Here is a 20,485-nt window from a genome sequence, read left to right as displayed (position 1 = left end):
GTGTGTGTGTGTGTGTGTGTGTGTGTGTGTGTGTGTGTGTGTGTGTATGTGTGTGTGTGTGTGTGTAAGTGTAAGTGAGGATGCTAACTCCCATCACCCCCTCCCTCCTCACCATCACCACCTCTTATCCACCTAACACTCACCACACATCATGAGTACTCTCCCAGCCACCACGAATATTGTCACCATAATCACGACTATTGTTGCCACAATCACAACTGTTGTCTTTAACTTTTTACCAAAATATTATTAAAACTAAAAGTAGTAAAAGAAAACACCTTATTTCCTAAACTTTACTGTCAGCTTCAATGCATCTACTTTTCATAGTAGGCAGTAAATAACATCGCAATGGGCACAAGGTGACCTCACATTCATCACGACTTTGCAGAAAGCCCAAGATGACGTCAGAGTGGGCCTAAGACGCCTCATGAAACAACTGGACGGCCAGGTTGTATGAAGGGGTTAGCTCGGTCACAGCCAATGATGGGACCCAGTATACTCAAGTCAATGTCGTCCAGGACCTCGTTGGTGAGATCCTGCACGACCCCCTCAATGATGTCTTTGATGAAGGACCTCATGAGGTTAACTACGAAGTCAACAACTATTTCCACGATCCAATCCAGAAGTCCCAGTCCAGTGATGTCGACGCTGATGCTTCTGTAGGAAGACATGGAGTTAATATGTACTACAATAGCGTGTCTGTGTTGACCTCAGTAGCGTCTCTGTAAAATTATACCAAAATAAGTGTGTACCATAAAAGTGTATCTGATACCAAGGTTAGTGTAATTGACAGTAGTGTATCTATAGGAAGATACTAAGAGTAGTGTGCACTACAGCACTGTCTGTGAGTACATACCTAAGTTATTATATAACAGAGATGTGTCTGTAAGAAGATATCAAGGTTACAACTCACCAAAATAGTGTGCCCACCATGTATGTTATCAAAGTCAGTGAGTACTACAGTAGCTTGTCTGTAAGCTGATATTAAGATGAGTTTGTACCAAAATGTGTCAGAAAGAAAGATACCAAGGTTAGTGTGTGCCACACTACCTATGTGCTAGTAAGATGAATGTGTGCCACGATAGGGTGTTCGTAAGATAGCAATAGTGCGTACCTCACCAACCAGTCCTCATAATAACATCGTTTGTTTTCGAACGCAAGTCAGTTCATGTATATATGAACAAGTTCCGCTCCTATACGCAACCATGCTGGTGCGTTTGGAACAGTGTTTGAGCTGGACTGTACAGAGATATTGTGTAAGGACAAATGATGCACTTCTAACATAGCTTTTACACACTAATACATTTGCAGGACATTCTTGAGGTTAATTTACGAATAGTTTTCAATGAAGGCGAAGAACCGTCACGAGAAAACAAAATTATTTCATGATAAAAGTCACAGTACCCTGGCTGGAATAATTGATAACTGACCCACAAATTGGAGAAGAAATTAAACGACGTTTCGGTCCGTCCTGGACCATTGGTGAGTCGCAAGGAAAAATCAGGGCGGACCGAAATGTCGGCCAACTTCTATTTCCAAATTGTGTATAAGACGTAAATACGTAGTTCGTTGCTGAGTCTTATAGGATTTTCAGCATAGTCTGAGGATACGCCTAAATCATAGTCTGATATAACTATTATTATCTGTTAGACCTCCATCACCAGTCTGATGGAGCTCCACCACCACCACCAGTCTGATGGAGCTCCATCACCATGGTCTGAAGGAGCACAACTAAAATCTTTGGGACTGTCACCACCTTGGTCTAAGGGACATCGCGGCCATATGCTCTGGAAACACCATTGCTAGAATCTAATGGAACACCTGTACCATAACTTGATGGAGCACCACATAGACTCAGGAATCCCATCAGCATAGTCTCAGGAAACACCAACATCAACCGCCTAACACTTACCCGATATGGGTAACTTCCATAATAGTGACGTGGAAACGACACCTGGAGCGGTCAAGGGAGGCCTCGAAGTAGATATCGGCACCGTTAATGTCCATCACCAGGTCAGCGATGGGCCCCAGGTCCATGAACTGCGCCAATAAGACATAGTGGCCCTGTGGAAGGAACGAAGACTTATATGCGATTGTCATGTAGCTTGGAGCCCATAGTGATCTACACATAGCAATTTATACATAGTTATAATGGTCTATGCATGATCATCTATTGAGAAACATGAACGTGTGGTGGACACTTGTCAATGAATTGAGAAAAACCCGAGTGTAGACAGAAAAACAAAGTAAACCGAATTTTGTTTCGGGTTGCTGTACTATCCCATAAAGTTATCCTGTAACACTAGTTGATCGGAAGTCATTCTTGAGTAATTACGTGAGAATAAACATATTTCTTAAAATTAGTAAATAACAAGTTACACAACCCAAAATTAGTGTTAAGTTTTCTTTGAAGTTGTTAAGAAGAGACAGTCTTCAGTTGCTGCAAAAGTCAAAAGGTGTCAGCCATTTCATAAAATGTATTAGCCAATAAAATCTGAAGTCGTTCAAACGAGGTATGCTCAAGTTATTCCAAGGAAAACAACTCAACATTTGAAAAACAAAATTGGCAGATTGGTTCATATACATTGCAATAACCATCAGAACCTTTTTCTCGTACACTAGTGCTGAAAGTATGAAGCCTAAAGTTTCAAAGAAAAATGTGGACTGGCTGCGCTATATCCCGCCCACACACAAAGGCTTGTCTCATACCCAGCTCACACTCGAGGTCCTGCCTCCTTCCCTGCTCAAACTGGAGGTCCTGTCTCATACCTGCTCACACTCGAGGTCCTGCCTCCTTCCCTGCTCAAACTGGAAGTCCTGTCTCATACCTGCTCACACTCGAGGTCCTGCCTCATGCCCTGCTCACATTCGAGGTCCTGTCTCATACCCTGCTCACACTCAAGGTCCTGCCCCATACCACTCTCACACACACACAACAAACACCAATCTACCTTCATCTCCCCGACGCTCAGAGTAGCAGATATACCGTTGACGACGTCGTTTCCGTCTCGCAGGAACTCAGCGTCGCCTGAGCGGTGGATGGTGGCGAGACCTCGTAGCCAACCATTATACATGTCAGCCTCGCCGTGCCACGTCACTCCCAGCACCTGAGAACAACTCTGAGCTGCAGCACACCAGTCTTCAAAGTATTATTATTATTATTATTATTATTATTATTATTATTATTATTATTATTATTATTATTATCATCATCATCATCATTATTATATTTATGAAGCGCTGAGCCCGTAAGGATTATTTAGCACAGAGTAAAAGAGGCTCGATCCTCCCGTCCTCTAAGAAGGAACTGAAGTTATATTATTATTATTATAATCATGTGGGAGCGCTAAACCCTTAGGATTATACAACGCATGTGGGGGGGGAGGGATGGAAGGTATTCAGGCTCAATTCAGGGAACTGGAGCACAGATCCAATTCCCTAGATCAAGAGCCCCTCACCAACGTCAAGGAACCTCCCTTGAGGGGAACTGAAGTTATAGAATATAACACACATTAAGGGTTATGTAACCCTAGACAACTTCGTAAAATGTCAAGTATAACTTATTACAGTTAACATCTAGGACTTGGACCACGGTTCGAGCCTCTCGTCAATCTTTTTGTTTATTCATGGACTGCTGTTTATTACGACTCTGAGTTCTTAGACGATATGGCCTTGAGGGAGGTAACAGATTTACTGCTGAAACTCCTGGGCTGAAGGGAGGAATTCAGTTGGGTTACAGTAGGTGCCTTTGACACCATATAGTACAGTAAGTAATAGTTCTGTATCTTCCCTATGAGAAGCCCGGTACCCGAGGCGGTAGAGAGATGGACCTGTCAGTTCTGGGACCACGGTTCGAGCCTCTCATCCATCCTTCTGTTTATTCAGTGACAACCGTTTATTACAACATAATCTGAGTTCATAGGGAAACGTGTTTCATTACACCGGGCAATCAAACTTGGGCCTTTTTGAGTATGTGCAGAATGGTCTGTCTACCATTAGGCTACAATAACAGGAAAAAAAAAACATTTTTCTCGTTTTTGTTCCGTTTGTGTGTAGCATACTCGACTATATATGGTTGCAAGGGTCGAGCCTCAGCTCCTGGCTTCTGTGTAATCACCTAATTGTGGTTGCAGGGGTCGATTCATGGCTCCTGACCCTTTAAGCTCTTCACTAGTCGCTACTGGGTCCTCTCTCTCCCCCTGCTAAATGAGCTGTATCATACCTCATCTTAAAACTGTGTGTGTGTGTGTGTGTGTGTGTGTGTGTGTGTGTGTGTGTGTGTGTGTGTGTGTGTGTGTGTGTGTGTGTGTGTGTGTGTGGAAGGATAACACTTATATTTTCTCTCATCATCTCGTCATTTTTCTTTTGTGAGAGTTGAGTTCCAGCTTCAGGGTCTTTATTTGACTGGAAGTATAGCACACCTCTTACAAATCTAAAATATGCTGCAAGAAAGCTAATGAAGCCATCTTATATTCTGAAAAGTTAAAATATATCTTTTGAGTCCAAAGAGAACTACCTACTGTAGTTCTTATAGAATACAGGACAACCCTCCGAAAGCCCTCATTCCGAAAGGAAGCCTAGCACACGCCCGAGAAACCTCTGTACCTTACGGAAGCCAGCTCTTGGCATATCTCACTATGACTCCCACAAGCCGCACAATGTTTTAACCTTGCATCTTGACTCACCACATCACTGAAGCCCACGGAAGCGTTGGGCAAAGGTGTTGGGTCGAAGCCGTTCTCAATGATGAGGACTTGAACGTTGTCCATCACCAGATCCATATAGTGGTTCAGGCTGTCCTCCTTGGGCCCTGCAAGGGAAAGGTGACCAGTATGCTTTTACCACATGACCGCTTGTGTATGTGCGCATAGAAACGCTGTGTGTATGTTAGTATGTATACACACACACACACACACACACACACACACACACTCACTATACATGTATTTTTTTTTTTATTATCACACCGGCCGATTCCCACCAAGGCAGGGTGGCCCGAAAAAGAAAAACTTTCACCATCATTCACTCCATCACTGTCTTGCCAGAAGGGTGCTTTACACTACAGTTTTTAAACTGCAACATTAACACCCCTCCTTCAGAGTGCAGGCACTGTACTTCCCATCTCCAGGACTCAAGTCCGGCCTGCCGGTTTCCCTGAATCCCTTCATAAATGTTACTTTGCTCACACTCCAACAGCACGTCAAGTATTAAAAACCATTTGTCTCCATTCACTCCTATCAAACACGCTCACGCATGCCTGCTGGAAGTCCAAGCCCCTCGCACACAAAACCTCCTTTACCCCCTCCCTCCAACCCTTCCTAGGCCGACCCCTACCCCGCCTTCCTTCCACTACAGACTGATACACTCTTGAAGTCATTCTGTTTCGCTCCATTCTCTCTACATGTCCGAACCACCTCAACAACCCTTCCTCAGCCCTCTGGACAACAGTTTTGGTAATCCCGCACCTCCTCCTAACTTCCAAACTACGAATTCTCTGCATTATATTCACACCACACATTGCCCTCAGACATGACATCTCCACTGCCTCCAGCCTTCTCCTCGCTGCAACATTCATCACCCACGCTTCACACCCATATAAGAGCGTTGGTAAAACTATACTCTCATACATTCCCCTCTTTGCCTCCAAGGACAAAGTTCTTTGTCTCCACAGACTCCTAAGTGCACCACTCACTCTTTTTCCCTCATCAATTCTATGATTCACCTCATCTTTCATAGACCCATCCGCTGACACGTCCACTCCCAAATATCTGAATACGTTCACCTCCTCCATACTCTCTCCCTCCAATCTGATATTCAATCTTTCATCACCTAATCTTTTTGTTATCCTCATAACCTTACTCTTTCCTGTATTCACCTTTAATTTTCTTCTTTTGCACACCCTACCAAATTCATCCACCAATCTCTGCAACTTCTCTTCAGAATCTCCCAAGAGCACAGTGTCATCAGCAAAGAGCAGCTGTGACAACTCCCACTTTGTGTGTGATTCTTTATCTTTTAACTCCACGCCTCTTGCCAAGACCCTCGCATTTACTTCTCTTACAACCCCATCTATAAATATATTAAACAACCACGGTGACATCACACATCCTTGTCTAAGGCCTACTTTTACTGGGAAAAAATTTCCCTCTTTCCTACATACTCTAACTTGAGCCTCACTATCCTCGTAAAAACTCTTCACTGCTTTCAGTAACCTACCTCCTACACCATACACTTGCAACATCTGCCACATTGCCCCCCTATCCACCCTGTCATACGCCTTTTCCAAATCCATAAATGCCACAAAGACCTCTTTAGCCTTATCTAAATACTGTTCACTTATATGTTTCACTGTAAACACCTGGTCCACACACCCCCTACCTTTCCTAAAGCCTCCTTGTTCATCTGCTATCCTATTCTCCGTCTTACTCTTAATTCTTTCAATTATAACTCTACCATACACTTTACCAGGTACACTCAACAGACTTATCCCCCTATAATTTTTGCACTCTCTTTTATCCCCTTTGCCTTTCTACAAAGGAACTATGCATGCTCTCTGCCAATCCCTAGGTACCTTACCCTCTTCCATACATTTATTAAATAATTGCACCAACCACTCCAAAACTATATCCCCACCTGCTTTTAACATTTCTATCTTTATCCCATCAATCCCGGCTGCCTTACCCCCTTTCATTTTACCTACTGCCTCACGAACTTCCCCCACACTCACAACTGACTCTTCCTCACTCCTACAAGATGTTATTCCTCCTTGCCCTATACACGAAATCACAGCTTCCCTATCTTCATCAACATTTAACAATTCCTCAAAATATTCCTTCCATCTTCCCAATACCTCTAACTCTCCATTTAATAACTCTCCTCTCCTATTTTTAACTGACAAATCCATTTGTTCTCTAGGCTTTCTTAACTTGTTAATCTCACTCCAAAACTTTTTCTTATTTTCAACAAAATTTGTTGATAACATCTCACCCACTCTCTCATTTGCTCTCTTTTTACATTGCTTCACCACTCTCTTAACTTCTCTCTTTTTCTCCATATACTCTTCCCTCCTTGCATCACTTCTACTTTGTAAAAACTTCTCATATGCTAACTTTTTCTCCCTTACTACTCTCTTTACATCATCATTCCACCAATCGCTCCTCTTCCCTCCTGCACCCACTTTCCTGTAACCACAAACTTCTGCTGAACACTCTAACACTACATTTTTAAACCTACCCCATACCTCTTCGACCCCATTGCCTATGCTCTCATTAGCCCATCTATCCTCCAATAGCTGTTTATATACATGTATATCGTACTTAAATCGCACACAATGCCATTCACGGTACATATTCTGTATAAAACATTGCTCGCACTCTCGCCACCCTCAACAACAAAAATCAGTGACATTTACACCGCTCGCAGTCTTCAAATAAGACTCCAAGTCTATAATCTTCATTTCAAGAAACTAGAGTAAATTCATTATAAACGCCCTGTTAATTCATTCGAAAGCCTTAGTCTCTCACTTTGGTTTCGGCGATGCTGTATGACAACTCGTGGCTTTAGCGCTTAGTTATGTTTTTATAATATTTAGAAATTTAAATCATTTCTCATATAAAATCAAATTTTGTTCACTAAATAGACAACCCTTCAATCCTTTATCCAGTTTAAGTTTGAGAAAACGTTGAAATCGCAGTTTGCACTGACAATCAAGAGGAGCCTAGAAATTCTTACTCTCAAATCTGAGTGACACCGATTACTGAGAAAAAGATATTTTTAGCACAACAACCGATGGATTAAATAAATATCCTCCTTTTGGTGCTTTTATCTTAATGGTCTATAGCAGAGTGGTCTCAGTGGTCTAGGGGAGAGTGGTCTAGGGCAGTGGTTTAGGGCGGAGTGGTCTAGGGCAGAGTGGTCTGAGTGACTCAAGAAATCGTAATGACACGATTGCAAACAAACCATACCCCCGGCCGGGATTGAACCCGCGGTCTGGAGTTTTGAGACTCTATGACCGCGGGTTCAATCCCGGCCGGGGGTATGGTTTGGTCTGAGTGGTCAGGGGGAGAGTGGTCTAGGGTAGTGGTTTAGGGCGGAGTGGTCTAGGGCAGAGTGGTCTGAGTGGTCTAGGGGAGAGTAGTCCATCTGCACCCTCGCGGAGTCATCTGGCCCACGAGGCTGGCTGTTGAAGGGCCACGGGTTGAATATTTTGTGGCTCACAAGCATTAACAAAAGTCACCCTTCAAAAGGGATTTCTTGAAGCTGATAATGGACTCTCGATCAAAGGAATTAACGCTGCCCCTTTCCCTCGGTATAAGCCTGATTACCATTAACCCCTTCTCCTTTTCCAGGCACTGTACGACTCATACGGATTTAGTGTTTCATCTGAAGTAAATAGCCATGAACTTTTTCATTTTTGTAAAGCAGTCTAATGAAATTAAAAACTCCTGTTACAACCTGTGATATGTAATACCCATAGAGGGGATTTAAAAAAACTTCCAGGCTTCATTTATAAGAAACATTTCTCACCACAATTATATACCTGACACTTTGAGCAACAGGCGAGTGTTTTAGAAGATGCAGCTCATTCAGAGTTCTGTTATGGGGACTTCGTCTTGCATTTGACACTTGCCATGCTAAACCACTTTCCTGTACATCATCTTGGCCAGCTAGAAATGTGGTTAGTCATAACCCTCTGGGATGAGTGGACCATACTAGGATAGGGTGGCTAACACGGTGCCTTGCCCATCTGACATTTCAAAGGTAAGGTTGTTGGCCGGAGGAGGATACCACGATTCTAGGAGCATCTTATAAATAATAAATATATACATGCATATATAATATGTTCAATAATAGTTCACATGGAGACAGAAGCTCAGAAGATTAATTGATCGGTATATTTCGATCCCCTTCTGGGACCCTCTTCAGCAGAAGAGGATCGAAATATGCAGATCAGTTAGTCTTCTGAGTTTGTCTCCATAGAAGCTGTTACTGAACAGTGGCAAGTGTTCATTACCCTTCAGTTATCCAAATATATATATATATATATATATATATATATATATATATATATATATATATATATATATATATATATATATATATATATATATATATATATATATATATATATATATGAATGATAACTGCATGCTTTCCGTATTGCAGCCAACATTTCAGGAGCTTGCAGTGTTGTTGAAGAGAGATTCCGGGTAGTTGTGTCGATTAGTACGTCTGCTACCAGAAAAGAGGTGGAAGGGTAGTTAGAACTACTGACCTGGAGCAGCTGTTACACATCCCAGGCACAACACAATCACCGCAGCGACTCGAGACAACATCACGATGAATCTTGCTGTTCCGCTCCTGGATCTGTGCAGGAGAGAGCGGAAGTTAATCAAATGCTGAGGGGGATAAGGAGAACTGAAGGATGAAAGGGAGGAGTGAGGAAAGATCACATAACCATTTTAATAATCCTCTTCCGCTCTTTGAATTATAAGCTACATGCTACCAGACCTTTGATCACAGAAATAACATCACTATCAATCTACTCGTCACTTTAACATGTAAAAAACACTCTTCGCAATTTTATAAAATCATTGTTACCACTATAATCTTATACTGTCTATAATTTAATTCATCTCTCCTATCATTATTTACTTTCAACTTTTACTTCATATTTCTTCCTGCCTATTTAGTCTCTGAAGATTCCATTTTATTTTGTTTATGTCTGTCACCTTCCTTCCTTTTATTTTGTTTTCCTGCATTCCCTTTAAATTTCTTTATGCAACGCACCCTTCCAAACTCCTCCTATTCTTTTGTAACCTCTTTACTGAATCTCCTAATCGCACTGTATCATCTGAAAACAGGAACTTGCACAGCTTATCTTATTGAAGATTGTTTATTTTAAAGATCTCTTCTATCCTTAACACCATCATTTACTTATCTAACAATTGTAGTTATGAATATATTAAACAACCACAGTGATATCCCATCTTTATTTCAAAGGCTCTTTTTTTTACGGGAAAATAATCTTCTTCTTCCCCGTGTACCTAGAGGTTGATTTCACTCTCCAATTATCCTTACATCTTTCAATAATTTACTACTTAATCAATAGTTTACATCAACAAATATTTAATAAATGGCTTGACAAAGCTCCTGGAGAGCGAAACGTTACCACAATAAAAATGTCACATCAGTTGCACTTGTGTCCTTTTACTTTACAACAAATATTTAATACAACTCCATTTTTTCTTTGTATAATGACTGTAGTAATGAGTATCAATTATATTTTATATTTGGCAAACACTGTCAATCATACTTTCAATCTTTCCAACCTGTCAATAACTTTTTTATCAATTTTTCCAATCTGTCAATTTTCGTCATATCTTTTCACTGTCAAAAACAGTTCTGTATTTCCAATCGCCGTCAATATTACTTTCTTTCAAATCAACCTGACGCTCACTATTTTGCCTTAGATATTACCTAGTATACTCAGTAGACTTTTTATCCTGTAATTCTTTCGTTCTCTCTTATCTCCCTTAACTCTATACCAGCATTCACTCCATGGATACCTTTCCTTCCGTCAAACACACACACACATGCACCAAACATTACAACGCGAACTTTATTAAATCCCATCCATTTTGTTACCACTTGCAGCCTACTCACGAAATAATAATGACAGGAATTATGTTGAATTAGGATAGCAAACGGAATTCTTTGCCATATTAATGGCGTTAAAGTTAATTTATGAAACTGAACCTGACTCTGTGATTATTAATGATTCTGTGTCATCACTGAAGGCTCTTGACTCAAAAATTGACTAACATGTTCACTGGAGAAGCCAGGTATAGATACTAAAAATTCCAGGGAAAAAATAATTAATGTACAATTGTTATGGATTCCAACTCACATTGGAATGCTCCTTCATAATAAAGTTGAAAGATTAGACAGAAAAGTATCCTAAAGGCGAATGTAGAATATAACCTTATTGGAAATAATATTAGGAGAGAAGTAAATAATGAAAATGAATGTTATAGGAATGAATTTAGAAGCCTGAATAGATCTATCATCTACTATGATAACATAAACGTAGGTAAGTACGTTTATGAGGCAACTTGCAATGCGAATTGACTGATGTTGTAGGCTTAGGCTTGGTTACAAGTTTGTCTGGCAGTTTGGCAGACACACAGATGAAGACTAAACCAAATGCAAACTATGTGGCCAGCCCTCTGGTCACTGTTGTGGAAAATACTGTATATATTTTCCAGAAATACAGTACTTATATGTAAATAGATGGCCATACTGTATTTAATAATATTTATGTAATAGAAAACGGAAAGCCTGCGTCTGCGCAGGAGGACAGTCGCCATTTTGTTTGAATTGAATAACACGTTGTGAATAATGGGAAGAATTTTCGTGCTCTAGAGGTTAAAATTGGGCTGACACCTCTCAAATAGGAGGCGAAATTCTTGGATGTGCATTCCTGCATAATTTGAGAATCAGGTGACAAGACAGGACAACTCCAGAAACCTCAGATAAGCTGTCTAAATTATGTTTAATTTCTGGCCAGTAAATTCTTCATAAATGTAGGCAAAAGGGGGGGTCCTGTACATGACACATTAATCACCGGTCAAATTGGTGAGTGATATGATTAAGATATATTCTCCTTCTGTTGTATAAATGTATATATATATATATATATATATATATATATATATATATATATATATATATATATATATATATATATATATATATATATATATATATATATATATATATATATATATATATATATATATATATATATATATATATATATATATATATATATATATATATATATATATATATATATATACATATATATATATATATATATATATATATATATATAATTTATTATTTTTAACATACAGTCCACAAATTTATATATTTACCAGCATTCCTGGTGATGTATATTTCATTTATGATTAATAGGTCCAGAGCAACTTGTGGATATGACAGTGGTAGGTATCAAAGGGGGACATTTTTTGCGACCTAGGTGTCCCAAATTCCTACTTGTCTAACTGATAAATAATAATTATCTGTATTCATTTACTGTTATGTACATAATGATACATTCAGCTAAATGTAATTTTCCAAATTTAATTTGCCTGTTGGTCCTTCTTGAACCGGAGGTAATTAGTGAAGTCATTAATTAGTTAATTACTTAATAATTATATGTGAAATGACAGAAGGATGTGGATGTTAAGTTCACAAATTTACTTGATGTGTAGTGGATTATAATTATTACAATATTAATTTGGATAAGCTAAGCTCAAGGGTGGCTAAAGATTATATTAATGTGTATAAGTGTATGTGTAATTGATAAGCCAAGTGTAGCTAATCATATTAATGTGTATATTAATTCTGCAAAGCCAAAGTGGCTAGGATTTATATTAATGTATTTGTATAATATTAATTTGATAAGATAATTCTGGCCAAGATTTATATCAGTGTATATGTAATTGATAAGCCAAGTGTAACTAATATTAATGTGTATAATATTGACTTTGCTATGCCAAATTCTGGCAAAGGATTTATTAATTTGTATAATATTAATTTTGATAAGCCAAGGCTGGCTAAAGATTTCTATTAATGTACATTTAAAATTTATATAAATTTCTTACATGTAATTGCTAAGCTCAGGTAGCTAGGATTTATTCAAAGGTAAGTTGTACTATTTACCTTTATAAAGTGCATAATTTAGTACATAATCAGCGTTATTAAGTTAAATTTAATACATTGCATCATGGCTGAAAATGAGGAAATTAATATAAAAGACAAACATATGGAATATAGAGTAAAGAAAGCATCAGTACAGGCTAGAAAAGTTCATGTAACCAAGACATATAATAAGTGCTTGGAATTAATGAATCAAGAAACTGTGAATACTGATGATTTAACATTGTATTTAGAAGCTTTTAGGTAATAGATATGATTCATACAAATTATATTACAACAAATATGAAGGAGATTTATTAGTAAACTGTGTAGATGAGACTGAAGTAGATCTCATGATTAATCAGTATTATGAATTAGAGGAAAAGATTCTTTCTTGTAAAAGTCAGGCCTTGAATAAATTAAAATGTGTAAACCAGGCAGTTAATCAGTCTGCTCCAACAAATAATATGTCTTTGCCAAAACTCCCAGAACTATGTTTACCTGTATTTAATCCTGGTAAAAATTGGGAGGAATTTTGGTAAATTTTTAAAGAAGCTGTGCATGACAGGAATGACCTAGCCTGTGTAACTAAGTTATTTTACCTCAAAGGACAGGTAAGAGGAGATGCTTACATACTCATACAAGCCTTTCCCAATGTAGATGACTCTTACAAGGAAGCAGTTGACTTGTTGAAGGTCACTTATGGTAATATAGAACAAAGTAGGTTGGATCTAGTGAATATCATTGTTAATTTAAAATCTCCAGATCACACTTACAAAGGTTTACAGCAGTTTAGAGTTAAACTGGAGAGCACTCTCAAAACTTTAAGTAATAAATATAATCTGAAGGAATCAGACTGGTTATTGAGTGCCATGGTACAGAATAAATTAAGCTGTAAAACACTTGAATTGCTTTCAAACAAATATCACAAGGGTTATTTTGGTCTGGAGGAAATAAGACTAGGTCTACAAGAATTAATTGTTCAGTTGCAGACCATCCAACTAACTCATTTTAAAGATGCAACACATAATAACTCTGAGGTATCTGTCAAGTTTCACAAAGGGAAAAATTATCCCAATGGTAATAATCAAATTTCCTTTCCTAAAAAGAGTTGCATAGATGTATATCAATTAGCAGGAATCAGAAATAATGATTCTCCACAAGGTAAGAAGAATAAGTACCCTCCTAAGAGTAGCCCAGTTAATAAGAAACCAGTCAAAGAAAACAGAGATTGTCTCTTCTGCAAGGGTACTCATTTTTCTAAGAATTGCATTGCATACAATTCATGGAATGATAAAGTTGAAAGATTGGAGGAACTTGACAGATGTATCAGATGTCTAGGTAATCACAATGTAAAGGATTGTCATGCCAAATTAAACAACTGTTATCAATGTCACAAAGGAAGACACCATATAGTCATGTGTAAGGGTCTATATGATAATGTTGATAATAATGATAATGTTGACAATCCTGACACAATAGTAGCTAATGTAAAAATTGCTGCTAATGTTAATAATGATGGTTTTGCTGAAGTAGCCTTACCTGAGTTACAGGTAAAATTTGATGATAAAAGGCATAAATCAAAAAATGTAACTGCATTATTAGACCAGTGATCACAACGTACTTTCATTAAACGTAAATGTCTTAATGGGATGAAAGTACAAATGGGAGATCCTACAACTCTAAAATTATCTGGTTTTCTCTCAGATAAAAGGGCTCAATTGTATGACACTGTTTATGTAACTGTCAGTTTAGGCAATGAGAAAAAACGTGTTAATGCAGTAATTGTAGATAGACTTCCAGAGAGAATATCTACAGTAGGGCTTAGTAAAGCTACAGAAAGACTCTCACATAATGTAAAATTAGCACCTTCTGGTGTAAGTGATGATTCTGTAGGCCCAATAAATATTTTGACAGGAAGTGACTATTATGCCTCCTTTGTAAAGGGTATGGTAAAGAAATGGGGTGTCACCCTTTTGAAGACTGCAGGAGGCCATGTAATGTATGGTAGGATTCCTCGTAATAATAATTCATGACTAGAGGAAACTACAAATACCATAGCTGTGTGTCTTACTCATGAAATCGTACCCCAGTATAATTCTTCCATAGAGGATGGTGTTGAGCCAGTGCATAAATTGTGGGAATTAGACAGCATTGGAATAAATGTAAATGAAGAAAGTCCAGACGATTCTTTTACTCAGGAGCAGTATCTGAAAGATGTAAAATTTGAATCTGGACAATACTGGGTACGACTTCCGTGGAGACTGAACCATCCAGAATTGCCCACTAATTACAGAATGACATATGGACAGTTAAAGGCTCAGCTCCACGAACTGAGTAAGACACCAGAATTGTTAACTACCTATAATGATATAATTGCTGAACAATTAATTAATAAATTTATAGAAGAGGTACCTCCCGAGCAAGCCAAAATTTATGGTCACTATTTGCCCCATCACAGAGTGAAGAAGGATTCTAAGACCACTCCTTTGAGGACTGTGTTCAATTGTAGTGCCAGGAGTAACAAAAATGTACCTAGTTTAAATGACTGTTTGATGACAGGGCCATCGTTGACGGAAAAATTAGGAGATATCTTATTAAATTTCAGAGTGAAGCATTATGCCTTTACGGCTGACATAAGTAAAGCTTTCCTAAGAGTGGGTTTACAAGAGGCTGACCGGGATTGTACCCACTTCTTATGGCCTGAGAATCCTAGTGACCCACTTAGCCCTCTGAAAACCTTTCGCTTTAGGAGCGTATTATTTGGTGCTACATCCAGTCCATTCCTACTTCAAGCGATGATAAATGCACACCTTAAACGTACGGGAAGTCCACTGAGTAAAGTAATGAGCAAACAATTTTATGTGGACAATTTCCTGGGTGTGACGTCAAATGAAGAGGAGCTGTTAATTACTTATGGAGAGGCTAATAAAATAATGCAAAGTGCAAATATGCCTCTGAGGGAATGGAATAGTAATTCGTCCAAATTAAAGGACAAAATAAGTAAAGATTACCCTGGAGATGAAGTGCCAAAATGTAGTAATGTATTGGGTTTAACTTGGGATACTGAGAGAGATTTGTTAATGTTAAAACCTAATAATTACAGTATGACCAGTAAATTAACTAAGAGAGTTTTGCTTGCTGAAGTTTCCAAATGTTTTGATCCACTAGGCTTAGTGTCACCACTTACTATAAGAGGGAAATTATTAATTCATGAAGCATGGAAACTTAAATGTGCTTGGGATGAAATTCTACCTGAGGAATTCATTAACAGGTGGGATGAATTAATTGGTGATTATGAAAAAAATCCAATGTTGGAGTTCTCACGCCAGGTGACCAATACAAATGGGAAAAATGTACTCCACATTTTTTGTGATGCTTCAAAATTGGCATATGGAGCAGTTGCTTACCTTCAATGTAATAGTGTTATTTCTCTTGTTATGTCTAAGGCTAAAGTGTCTCCAATTAAATCACGTACCTTACCTCAGTTGGAGTTAACAGCCATTTATGTAGGTGTCAAATTAGCTAATTATATAAGAAATAAGTTGCAGGAGATAAATATTAGTGACACTGTAATTTGGTCTGATAATGAGGTATCCTTACAATGGATTCGTAATGGAAACAGTAAAATTGTGTACGTACAAAACAGAGTCACTGAAATTAATCAGATGCAAGAGAAGTTTAATTGTTTGGGTCAGCATATGTTAACATTTAACCATATACCTGGTGAGGAGAATCCAGCTGATTTCTTGTCTCGAGGTTTACCTTATGCTAAATTTGTAAATGCTGTATCATGATTTAAAGGACCGAGCTGGTTGGTAAATAAATCTAATTGGCCTGTACAAAAGGTGTATATTGCTCCTGTTGAAATTACTGTGACCATCGCTCCAATAGTTTGTCCTTCCTTAGCCATTGATATGAATAGGTATTCTTCTTTACCCAAACTAATCAATGTAACTAAGTTGGTGTTTAAATTTCTAAACAAGATGAATATATCATATAAGTTTTCACATCCTCTTGAATATTGGACAAAGAGGGTACAAGAAGAAATGTATGGAAATGAGATTAAATTGATGATGGAAAGAAAAATTGTGAAAGGTTCCATAATAGAGAAATTGGGGCTGTATTTAGAGAACAATGTAATTAGGTGCAGAGGTGGGTTACAAAATGCTGAATTGGGTGATTATGCTAAACACCCTATCTTACTGCCCAAAACTCATCATCTAACAAATTTGATTGTTCTAAATGCCCATAAAAATGTAATGCATGGTGGGGTACAAGATACCTTAAATTGTATTAGGGAAACTTTCTGGATTTCACAAGGACAGAAAAGTGTAAAAAGGGTGATTAAATCTTGTGTAATATGTTGCCGTGTGGATGCCAGATCCTATATGTACCCAGGTCCTCCACCATTGCCAAAGGAGCGTGTACAATTAGAGAAATCATTTGATGTAACAGGTGTAGACTATAGTGGTCCAATAATTTTAACAGGTACGTCAAATGGTGTTCCACTGAAAGTGTATGTTTGTTCACCTGTACTGCTACTAGGGCAGGACTTGTCTTCAGAACAGTTTATACAGCTGTTTCGAAAATTTGCACCTAGGAGATCCTGTCTGAGATTGATGATTTCGGGTAATGCCACAAATTTTGTAGCAGGTGCTCAACACTTTATAGAATTAAATAATAGTAACGATGTTCAATCTCTGTTAACCCAGCGAGGGTGTACCTGGAAATTAATTACTCCTAGAGCCCCTTGGCAGGGGGGGCTGTACGAAAGACTGATAGGCACATTGAAGACATGTCTCTGTAAAGTACTACACCGGAAGAGAATTAATTTGGAAGAATTCCATGCAGTGTTAGTGGAAGTGGAAAATCGTATAAATAATAGGCCTCTCTCGTACATGAATGATACACCTGATGCAGATGTATTAACACCTTCTCACCTAATATGTGGAAGGAAATTGGAAGCTGCCCCTGTCTATAGAGATAATCCGGAAGAAAGTGATGAAGATTACAATGATGCGGCAGTGTTGTGTAATAAATTTAAAATGTTAAATAAAGTAATTGATCATTGGTCTAATGTGTGGCGTAAGGAATATCTTCTTACACTACATGAACACTTTTATGGTGCGACAGAGGCAGTAAATCGACAGAACATTCAACTAGGTGACATTGTGTTGATTGATACTGAACAACATCGAACATTGTACCCAGATGCACAAGGTGTCAGGAATGTCAAAGTGTTGTGTCGTGGCCAGGAAAGTTTATGCACAATTAATAAATTGATTCCCTTGGAATTAGGTGTTCAATCAAACGTAAATGAAAATCTGAGGGAAAGTGACACGAGTGATACGGAAGATAACGCTGACCAAGTGATACCGGAAAATGAAATCGTAGTAAGACCTACTAGGAGAACAGCCACTCAAGCCAGAACCGGCTGGAATCGTCTCCTAAAGGAAGGAGTAATTTGAGTCGTTTAGCAACGAACTCTGCCCGGCCGCAGTGTGGAAAATACTGTATATATTTTCCAGAAATACAGTAGTTATATGTAAATAGATGGCCATACTGTATTTAATAATATTTATGTCACAAAAAACGGAAAGCCTGCGTCTGCACAGGAGGACAGTCGCCATTTTGTTTGAATTGAATAACACGTGAATAATGGGAAGAATTTTTCGTGCTCTAGAGGTTAAAATTGGGCTGACACCTCTCAAATAGGAGGCGAAATTGTTGGATGTGCATTCCTGCATAATTTGAGAATCAGGCGACAAGACAGGACAACTCTAGGAACCTCAGATAAGCTGTCTAAATTATGTTTAATTTCTGGCCAGTAAATTCTTTATAAATGTAGGCAAAAGGGGGGGTCCTGTACATGACACATTAATCGCCGGTCAAATTGGTGAGTGATATGATTAAGATATATTCTCCTTCTGTTGTATAAATGTGTGTGTATATATATATATATATATATATATATATATATATATATATATATATATATATATATATATATATATATATATATATATATATATATATATAATAATTTATTATTTTTAACATACAGTCCACAAATTTATATATTTACCAGCATTCCTGGTGATGTATATTTCATTTATGATTAATAGGTCCAGAGCAACTTGTGGATATGACAGTGGTAGGTATCAAAGGGGGACATTTTTTGCGACCTAGATGTCCCAAATTCCTACTTGTCTAACTGATAAATAATAATTATCTGTGTTCATTTACAGTTATGTATATAATGATACATTCAGCTAAATGTAATTTTCCACAACTGTCTTTAACACTATATGCTTTATTGTCCACTTAAGGAATATTGCAATCGTATAATAACCAATGTGATATATCAAGATATTTGCTTGCAACAGATAAACTCGCAACAGAATAGCCAACTGTAGATATAAATCCAGATAAACTCCTGTTAACCCTTTTGGGGCCTAGTTCCTGGGTCTTTTGAGTATCCATACGCTCTTGGGCTACCGTGCAAAGGATGGATATGGGATGTCTCTTCGGCTGTAAAATCTCAATCTAACTGTTTTCTTCACGTCCTTCATACTCGTGCCTCTTCTTTCATTCCTCCTTGACATAAACAAAACAAACTTCTGCCTCCATTTCATCTTCATTCGCAGTATTCCCTCCAGCACCTCCACCTCCACATCTAGTATCACACTGCTTGTTCTTTTAACATATAAATCTATTCGCTTCTTAGGCTTTCTACCTTATTTATCTCTATTACTGAAGTACTACTATTACTACTATTTTTTTTTTATTTTTAGTGTTATTAATTTTTATTAAAACTATCGGTATTAAAAATGCAAATAATAGTAATAATAAGCATTGCCAGCAGAAATATCACTAAAACTTGAATCACTATGGACATGAATGCCCCCCAAAAATCTGTATTTCGAGACATTTCTTTCACAAATATTCTTGAAAAGTTCGTGTTTCATTCACAATGTTATATTAAAAAAAAATCTTCAAGAATACCCCAGCTTCGCCTACTGCAAACAGATCATCATTAATGTAACTTTTTGAATTAAAAGAGAGACGCAGCACAATTCCTGGACTAAACACATTTCTCTGTAATCTTCTAACTACCCTCCACAGGATAGGAATGGGTTCATTATAAAAAGCATAAAATTTAAACCAGGAAAGAGTGTAGTAATCACCTTCACGGTTGAGAAGCTCGAACGCCCACACACCAGACTCGACTAGCAAACAGACGACTACGGCTGTTCCTTATAAATATATATGTGTCCAAGCCTGTGCCCTTGACACGCACGGGTGGGCATGCACGCCACACACACACACACACACACACACACACACACACACACACACACACACACACACACACACACACACACACACACACACACGGCATGGAAGACAGCAAATGTAGTCCCAATCTTTAAAAAAGGAGACAGACATGAAGCACTAAACTACAGACCAGTGTCACTGACATGTATAGTATGCAAAATCATGGAGAAGATTATCAGGAGAAGAGTGGTGGAACACCTAGAAAGGAACGATCTCATCAACAGCAGCCAGCATGGTTTCAGGGACGGGAAATCCTGTGTCACAAACCTACTGGAGTTCTATGACATGGTGACAGCAGTAAGACAAGAGAGAGAGGGGTGGGTGGATTGCATTTTCTTGGACTGCAAGAAGGCGTTTGACACAGTTCCACACAAGAGATTGGTGCAAAAACTGGAGGACCAAGCAGGGATAACAGGGAAGGCACTACAATGGATCAGGG

The 20,485-nt window shown here is 38.2% G+C and overlaps 1 protein-coding gene across 1 annotated transcript; it reads right to left on the bottom strand.

Annotated features, from left to right (window-relative positions):
• Positions 1-279: 279 nt before the first annotated feature.
• Positions 280-19,970, bottom strand: LOC128689118 (mite allergen Der p 7). The gene is made up of 6 exons (XM_070087277.1): positions 19,896-19,970; positions 9,275-9,366; positions 4,686-4,810; positions 2,952-3,107; positions 1,913-2,064; positions 280-657 (listed from the first exon to the last, which is right to left on the bottom strand). Exons 2-6 carry the CDS (start codon positions 9,333-9,335, stop codon positions 426-428), a joined length of 726 nt encoding a protein of 241 aa, XP_069943378.1. The 5' UTR covers positions 9,336-9,366; positions 19,896-19,970; the 3' UTR covers positions 280-425.
• Positions 19,971-20,485: the final 515 nt, after the last annotated feature.

This window comes from Cherax quadricarinatus, chromosome 21, assembly GCF_038502225.1.
Source record: "Cherax quadricarinatus isolate ZL_2023a chromosome 21, ASM3850222v1, whole genome shotgun sequence".
Lineage (NCBI taxonomy): Eukaryota > Metazoa > Arthropoda > Malacostraca > Decapoda > Parastacidae > Cherax > Cherax quadricarinatus.
The sequence above is the reverse complement of the archived record's forward strand: the minus strand, read 5'-3'. Positions and strand labels throughout refer to the sequence as shown.

Bases quoted from the DNA above. Each gene is read 5' to 3' on its own strand.
- LOC128689118 (XM_070087277.1), bottom strand. From the start codon at position 9,335: ATGTTGTCTCGAGTCGCTGCGGTGATTGTGTTGTGCCTGGGATGTGTA. The intron at 4,811-9,274 runs GTCAGTAGTTCT...TTTCCCTTGCAG, and splicing joins ATGTGTAACAGCTGCTCCAG to GGCCCAAGGAGGACAGCCTG. The intron at 3,108-4,685 runs GTGAGTCAAGAT...AGTTGTTCTCAG, and splicing joins CCGTGGGCTTCAGTGATGTG to GTGCTGGGAGTGACGTGGCA.